The sequence below is a fragment of the Phaseolus vulgaris genome, chromosome 4, assembly GCF_000499845.2.
Source record: "Phaseolus vulgaris cultivar G19833 chromosome 4, P. vulgaris v2.0, whole genome shotgun sequence".
NCBI classification, from domain to species: Eukaryota; Viridiplantae; Streptophyta; class Magnoliopsida; order Fabales; family Fabaceae; genus Phaseolus; species Phaseolus vulgaris.
Window position 1 is genome coordinate 25,322,447 of NC_023756.2, and position 7,758 is coordinate 25,330,204.

Below are 7,758 nucleotides of genomic sequence, written 5' to 3' on the forward strand. Positions count from 1 at the left end.
CTCTGTTTGCTGACTCGACCTGCCCATTTGCCTGGGGGTGTTCGACTGATGCGAACACTTGCTTGATTCCTACTTCTGTACATAGCTTCCCCAATTGTTGGCTCGCGAACTGGATGCCATTGTCTGAAATGAGACGCCTTGGCACCCCAAAACGACACACAATGTTCTTCCAAACAAAGTGTTGTACCTTGTGCGCAGTGATCTGTGCCACTAGTTTGGCATCTATCCACTTGGTGAAGTACTCGATGGCAACGATCAAGTACTTCATATGCCTTATCGCCAATGGGAACGGGCCTAAGATATCAATTCCCCAAGTATGAAAAGGCCACGGGTTGTATATAGATCTTAGTTCCTCTGGCGGCGCCTTGTGCCAATCAGCGTGCATCTGACACTGCTTGCAATGCTGGGCGTATCGCACGCAATCCTCTCTTACTGTTGGCCAAAAAATCCTGCACGTATTACCATGGATGCCAAGGATCTTCCTCCCACGTGGCTCCCACAAATACCTTCATGGAGCTCAGCCATTATCCTGGTACACTCGTCACCACTTACGCACGTCAAGATGGGGTGCGTAAACCTGTGTCTGAATAATATCCCATCCACTAATGTGTATCTTGCGGCGTTCCTCTTAATCTTCTTGCCTTCTTCCGGCTCCGCTGGGAGGATTTCGTCCGCTAGGTATCGCCTGTAGGGGGTCATCCATGTGTCGCCTTCCTCTAAAGCACACACCTGTACACCTTTTTCTTCTTCTGGCGAGGTCGCATAAGTACTGATGCAGGGTGCCCTCATTGTATCTTGACTCAAAGAGCGATGACTCCTTGGTTTTCCTCTTGTTGTGCTAACGTGAAGAACGTCCACCCTGTTGTCCGCCACAAACTTTCGCGGCGTTTTGAGGGTATCTCGTATCACTGTCCTCTGCCTTCCCCCCTTGCCTGAGCTGGCCAGCTTGGCGAGCAGGTCAGCTCTGGCATTCTGCTCCCTAGGGACATGCACCAGCTCAAACGTAGTGAAAGCTCTTTTCAACACCTCAGCGTACCTTAGGTAGGCAGCCATCTGTGGGTCCTTTGCCTGATACTCCCCTGTCACTTGCCCTGTGACCAACTGTGAGTCACTCTTCGCCAGGAGGCTCTGAGCACCCATTTCTTTAGCCAACAGCATCCTAGCAATCAATGCCTCGTACTCCGCCTGGTTGTTGCTTGCTTTGAAGGCGAAACGTAAGGCTTGCTCGATTAGCACTCCATTAGGCCCCTCTAAGATTATCCCAACGCCACTCCCTTGCTGGTTGGAAGATCCATCCACTGTGACCCAGACTCCACCTCTTGAGGGTCTCCTCCTGGTGAAAGTTCTGCCACGAAGTCAGCGTAGACTTGCCCTTTGATGGACCCCCTGGGTTCATATTGGATATCGAACTCTGACAACTCTACCGCCTAGCGAACCATCCTCCCTGCCACATCTGGCTTCTGAAGTACCTTTTGGATAGGGAGGTTTGTCATCACCACCACTGTGAAGCTGTGGAAATAGTGGCGGAGTCTTCGGGCTGAGAACACCGCTGCTAGTGTCGCCTTCTCTAGTGACTGGTACCTCAATTCTGGGCCTTGCAAGGCCTTACTTACGAAGTAAACAGGCTTCTGCACTTGGTCTTGTTCTTGGACCAGCACAGAGCTAATGGCCTACTCAGTTACCGCAAAGTACAAGCGGAGGGGGACGCCTACTTGTGGCTTGCAAAGCACAGGTGGCGTCGCCAATTACTCCTTCAACTTGAGGAACGCCGTTTCACACTCATCTATCCATGCGAAACGGCTATTCCTCTTGAGGCATTGGAAGTAAGGGTGGCCTTTCTCTCCTCCAGCAGACACAAACCTAGACAAAGCTGCCATCCTCCCAGTCAATTGCTGGACTTCTTTAACTAAGGTTGGGCTCCTCACGGCTATGATAGCTGCACACTTATCGGGGTTCGCCTCTATTCCCCTTTCAGTGAGCATAAACCCTAAGAACTTAAAAAAACGCACTTTTCTGGGTTTAATTTAAGGCGATACCTTGATATGGTAGCAAACAGTTCTCCCAGATCAGCTGCGTGCTGCCCTCTCTCTTGTGAAGTTACGACCATGTCATCTACGTAGGCCTGCACGTTCCTTCCCAGCATGGGTGCAAGGACCTTGTTCATCAGCCTTTGGTAGGTGGCGCCTGCATTCTTCAGCCCGAACGGCATCACCTTGTAGCAATAACTGCACGTTTCCGTCATGAATGCCGTTTTGCTCTCATCCCTGGGATGCATCTTGATCTGATTGTAACCTGAGAATGCATCCAAGAAACTTAGCATCTTGCAACCCGAGGCGCTATCCACTAATGCGTCGATGTTGGGCAGTGGGTATGAATCTTTGGGGCATGCCTTGTTTAGATCTGTGAAGTCAACGCACATCCTCCACTTCCCATTCGCCTTCTTCACTATAACTACATTGGCTAACCACTCAGGGTATTGTATTTCCCTGATGTGTCCAACGCTGAGCAGCTTCCGTGTTTCTTCCTTCACGACGAGGCATCGCTTTTCGTTGAACTTCCTCCTTCTTTGTCTCACAGGGCGAACCTTGGCGTCCATGGTGAGATGGTGGCACAAAAAGTCTGGGTCGATACCTAGCATGTCCGCCGTAGTCCACGCGAAAGCATCTAGGTGGCGCGAGATTACTGCGGCTACCTCTTCTTGTTCTCCTGGGCTCAGCAAGCGCCCTATCTTGAACACCTTACCCCCTATCTGTCTTTCTACTATGTTATCTTCTGGTTGGGGTCGCTCATTCTGCGCATTCTCTACAAGAGACTCATTCATGGAGTCCTCTTCCATAGGCGTCGCCCCAACGGATGCATCGGGCATCGCCTCCTCTGGCTCTTCTTCAGCGGGCAAGGCCTCTCCATGTACTCCTTCCATCGACGAGGCATCGCCATTTCTTCCTTCTGTATGTGCATCTTCTATAGGTGTCGCCCCAAGGGTGGCTTCGATCGGCGTGGACTTCACGGGCGTCGCCTCTTCCAACAGTTTAACTCCATTTGCGAATCTGAAACGGGTGGTCGCTCACTCACCATGACCACGCCTCTCTTTGTCTTAAGGCTATTCTCATAGCACTTACGGGCCTCTTCTTGATCTGACTTGATCACAATCACCTTGCCACTTAGATCTGGTAGCTTCATCTTCATGTGGCGCGTGGAGGACACCGCCCTTAAGTTGTTCAAGGCAGGTCTGCCTAACAAAATGTTGTAAGCTGAGTTGGCGTTAACCACCAAGTACCGGATGCTCTCGGTGCGTGATGCCGCTCCATCAGTGAACGTCGTCCTCAACTCCAAGTAGCCACGTACCTCTACTGGATTATCTACAAACCCATATAAGCATCCAGTATAGGGTCTCAAAAGGTCGGGGGACAACTGTAGCTTATTGAAGGTCGACCAAAACATGACATTTGCAGAACTGCCCTGGTCGACGAGGACCCTATGTACCTTCCTTCCCGCTGTGACTATAGAAATTATCACTGGGTCATTATCGTGTGAGACGACATCCCGCAGGTCAGCCCTTGTGAAAACAAGGTCTGACTCTCACGGGTCGTCTAGAAATTCCTCTGCAACCGAACTTACTGACCTCACATATTTCTTACGTTGAGAGGCAGTGGGTCCCCCTCCGGAGAAGCCGCCAGAGATGGTGTGCACTTCTCCGTGAGTTGGGATTTCATGCGCCTGACCTTCCTCTCCTCTGGTGTCGCCGTGGCTGTGGTCGCAGTGGTCCCAGCGAGATAATCTTTCAAGAAACCATTTGATGAGAATCAAATAAAGGAGGCTTTTATTAATGGAGGAAGAGGACATCCACCCTCACATTTGAAGTTCTTCCTTCTAGTCTTCTCAAAATTAAAAGAAGACATAAAATAAAGATGAGGCCCAAGCCCAAGCCCAAAGCCCAAGCCCAAGCCCAAGAAGGCCAAAGCCCAAAGAGCCCAAGTCCATCCCATGAGGGGCAAGGCCAAGCTTTGAAATACTCTTGTATAGTTTTAGGAGGTGTGGTTATTAAATAAAGGAGTGTGAAAATGTAAAATAAAGTCACATTACCCATGTGACTAAGGAGAGTGGTGTAGGTGTAGTTTTTGGGAGGTGACATAGTAGAAAAAGGTCACACCTCCCATGTGACTTGTTTTTGGTGGGAATTTCAAATGAGTTTATTTGAAATTTCCCACCTATTTTTCAGCACCTTAGGCTATAAATAGAGGTGCTTCCTTTGTAAAATTCAGATTGGAATTAATCTAAGAAAACTCTACTCAAATTTTGAGTGAACTTTGGAGAGCTTTGAGCCTTCTTCTCTAGTCTTATCTTGATGGATCAATGGAGTCCTCAAGTGGCGGCATCACTCTCATCTAGGAGCATTCCACACTTCTAGTGGCGAGATCATCCATCCTCCTTCCATCTTCATGAGCATTTCTTCTCTCCTTCTTTTCTCCTCTTTCATTTGTTTTTGTTAGCTTGTGTTCTTGAGTTTGGTTTGGTGTTCTTGCTATTTTTATGAGTTTTTGGTTCGGCAGTTTTATAATTCTGTCCATTCATCTTGTTCCTTTGCTTTTCTTGCTCATTTGTTCGGTTCAATTTGACTATAATTGGTTCATCCAAATGAGTTTGGGATTTGGTACTAGTTTTTGGTGAGTTCTTGTCTTAGAACAATGATCCAACTCTAAGAAAAGTGCCTCTATAATGTCCAACTCAAGGTGATTCCTAAGAAGGTCAAGAACCTTTCTCTATATGGCTAGTGGAATCACATCACCATTCTTCACAAGCTCATCCAACTGATAGCCCAGCGCCAAGCAGTTGTTAATATGGTGTCCGAATGCTTCGTGAAATTCGCACCATGATTCCTTCTGAGGTCCCAGTACCTTGTCTGACTTCACCGGTGGCCTCAACCTGTCAGCTATGTTGGGCACAATGATGAGGTCTTTAAGTTCTACCACAAAGTTGTGCCTTAGAGGTCTATTGCCCTCTCTCTTTCCCTCTAATCGACCCCTAGGTTGGGTTCTCCTTGTCTCGTAGGTGCGCCTTCTATCTTGATTCTTTCTTTTTGTAGTGGCTTCGTGGACCCTAGCAGGTTGTGCGCGCATCTGCGCACTCGAGCGTATGGGCGCAGCAGTCGTGCACTTCTCGTATGCCTCGCCCTCAGAGGCAATGTGTTCCACTGCTCGACGCCTTACTTCAGCAAAAGTTTTGGGGCGGCTGCGATTGAATGACTTGCTGAAAGATCCAGGACACACCCCCTTCCTAAATGCGTACACGATCATGGGTTCATCTGTGGTACTGAAGCGGCTTATGTACTCTTTCAGGGTCTCCCCTTGATACTGTTTCACGTCGAATAGGTCGTATGAGACTGGGGCTGGGGCCCTGTTGGCTAAATACTGCTCTCTAAATAGCCGCGAAAGCTGTGCGAAAGACGTGATGTGACCTTCTGGGAGGCTGATAAACCAATCCATGGCCATGCCAGTCAAAGTGCTCATAAAGAGCTTGCATCTTACGGCATCAGAACCGCCTATCAGCATCATCTAGGTGTGGAACGCAGTGAGGTGCGCCTCAGGATCCTCCATCCCTGTGAAGGTTACATTGGGCCCCGTGAATGTGTTGGGGATTGTTGTCTCTAGGATTGCCTGTGAGAATGGCATTGAGAATTCTCTGGGTGGGGTAGCAGTTTCAGGTTCATCTACCTCGCGCCATCCACGTCGTAGCTCCTCGTTGGCGCGGTGGAGCTCATCGTTTCTCGCCTGAGATGCTGTGAGATCCGCCTGCATGCGTTCTTGCTCCGCTTTCGATGCTGCCATTGCTTCCTGCAGCCCTTGCATCATGCCCATGAGTTGTTGCATGGTCATCTCTTCACTTCTAGCGCGTGCCGGCCTCATGTTCGTGGCTTTCTGGAAACCTTCTTAATTTATTTGGGTTTTGAGAACTGGAACTGAAAAACTTGTGTAGTGGGACTGATGTTTTATATCGGGCCCCACGGTGGGCGCCAAATGTTCCCGCTGGTTGACCTGGGTCGTCTTTATGCGTGGCTTGTCCTTGCAAGCTAGGGCACCGTCATTCCGCTCCGTCTATGAATACCTGAAAAGAAGTGAACAAAGGGGCGCCCTCGCGGCCGTTTGCACTCCGACGATCAAGTCAGCTAGTGAGAAACATCAAAGGGTGACGCACCCCCGTATCGGAACACCGTGAAGAATGCTCTGAGGTGGTCGAAAACTGTACTGAATGACTGAAACTGGGTTGCCCTAATTGCCTTGTGCACACAGTGGGTGCGCCGCCAAAACAACTAGGGTTTGTGCTTTGTGTAAACTGTGAGAATTAGGTCAAAACTCGGATCCCTTTCAAACGCCCCAAGGTCCCTTTTTATACACCTCTCGTGTTTAAAACACATCCAAGCGCATAGAAAGCGTATAAAAATATTCCTTGGAACGTTCGAATCTTAACTGAATTAACGCGTACCTTAGTGAGATTTTAGGAAAGGCTTGATGTTTTCAGTGCTTATTGCCACGTGTTCTTCTGACTTGATCGTGACTCTTCGTAGGGGGCCCTACAGCGCCGTAACCCCACTTAGGGTTAATCCATCGTGCAAACCCTCCTTTCTCGAAGTGCATTTGGCGCGAGGGGGTGACTTTCTGGGTGCCAGCTTATGCGCCCCAACCTCTAGTCACTCACCTTGGGAGTGTATCTACCTTCAATCTTGTCTGAGAATCGTGTCTTCTTGGTCTAGAAACCTCTCGCCTGCAAAGACAAAGGGGCGCCCTAGCGGCCGTTTGCACTCTGACGCTCAAGTCAGTACTGGGGCAAAGAAACACTAAGTGTATAAAGTAGTTTCAATCTTAGAAAGTGTGTACCTTACTAGGGTTCTTAGCACCCTTTATATAGGTTGAAACTAGGGTTTACCTTTGTTCTGTTACCCATGTCTAGGGTTCCTTGGAGAATATCTCTGTGCCGCTATTATGTAATCTTAGCGTAATCTGGCATATAAGACTTCCCTTAACTGGAGTGCCACGACTAACAGAATGGCCGCCTGGGTACCAACTTGTGCACCAAACCCCTAGGGCCATCTGTTTTGTGGGTGCCCTAAGTATTCACGTGCCATGCATGCAGCTTCCCTTGGAAACCCTAACCCTAATCGGGCCTTAGCGCCTCCAAGGACTATTTACTCGTGTCGCATCTGAATGTGCTATACACACCACCTACATGGATCCCTCGTGTCTTAGGGCTTCCTCTCATATATGATGTTTTAACTGGTAACTAGTATAATTCTGGGGCCCACCTTATGTGACCCAATATAGTTGTTCAGACCACCGACGTTCGATCTCTCCCTCTGTTAACAGAGGTTCGATGTCGATCCCTGACGTTGATGTCCGAGGACTGTTCATTACAATATGTATGTTGCCTTTTCACATTATTAGGATGAATTAGAGGAAGTAATTAAGTGTTGAGTTCACACCACACAAAATGTCATTAATCCAAACATAATACTAAATTGAGTTGAATTGTTCAAAAACAATTGAATTCTTTTACGAAACACTATATTAAAATATTACATTAATTTAGTTTTTTCTTTAAAAAGGATTGTTCAAAAACTAATATAAATTATAATTCGTGGGACTGAAAAATATAATAATTCAAACTATTCATAAAAAAATTAAAATAGTTTAATTTGATTTAATTTACCCAAATTATGGTACTGTTGAATTAAATTCATCTTGTACCGCCCTGGTAGTCGGAAGT

At 47.9% G+C, this 7,758-nt stretch overlaps 2 protein-coding genes across 2 annotated transcripts; both read right to left on the reverse strand.

The window, feature by feature from the left end:
* Positions 1-429: 429 nt before the first annotated feature.
* LOC137838536 (uncharacterized) lies at positions 430-2,920 on the reverse strand. The gene is made up of 3 exons (XM_068647782.1): positions 2,293-2,920; positions 1,750-1,987; positions 430-1,333 (listed from the first exon to the last, which is right to left on the reverse strand). The coding sequence occupies exons 1-3, from the start codon at positions 2,918-2,920 to the stop codon at positions 430-432; spliced, it is 1,770 nt and encodes a 589-aa protein (XP_068503883.1).
* An 83-nt stretch (positions 2,921-3,003) lies between these two features.
* LOC137838537 (uncharacterized) lies at positions 3,004-5,552 on the reverse strand. Its single transcript, XM_068647783.1, has 2 exons — positions 4,787-5,552; positions 3,004-3,359 (listed from the first exon to the last, which is right to left on the reverse strand). The coding sequence occupies exons 1-2, from the start codon at positions 5,550-5,552 to the stop codon at positions 3,004-3,006; spliced, it is 1,122 nt and encodes a 373-aa protein (XP_068503884.1).
* Positions 5,553-7,758: the final 2,206 nt, after the last annotated feature.

Bases quoted from the DNA above. Each gene is read 5' to 3' on its own strand.
- LOC137838536 (XM_068647782.1), bottom strand. From the start codon at position 2,920: ATGGAAGGAGTACATGGAGAGGCCTTGCCCGCTGAAGAAGAGCCAGAG. The intron at 1,988-2,292 runs GTTACAATCAGA...TTAAGTTCTTAG, and splicing joins TTTCTTGGATGCATTCTCAG to GGTTTATGCTCACTGAAAGG. The intron at 1,334-1,749 runs GTAATTGGCGAC...AACTTTCACCAG, and splicing joins GCGTTCCTCAAGTTGAAGGA to GAGGAGACCCTCAAGAGGTG.
- LOC137838537 (XM_068647783.1), bottom strand. From the start codon at position 5,552: ATGATGCTGATAGGCGGTTCTGATGCCGTAAGATGCAAGCTCTTTATG. The intron at 3,360-4,786 runs GTGATGTGATTC...ATGGGTTTGTAG, and splicing joins GGATGAGCTTGTGAAGAATG to ATAATCCAGTAGAGGTACGT.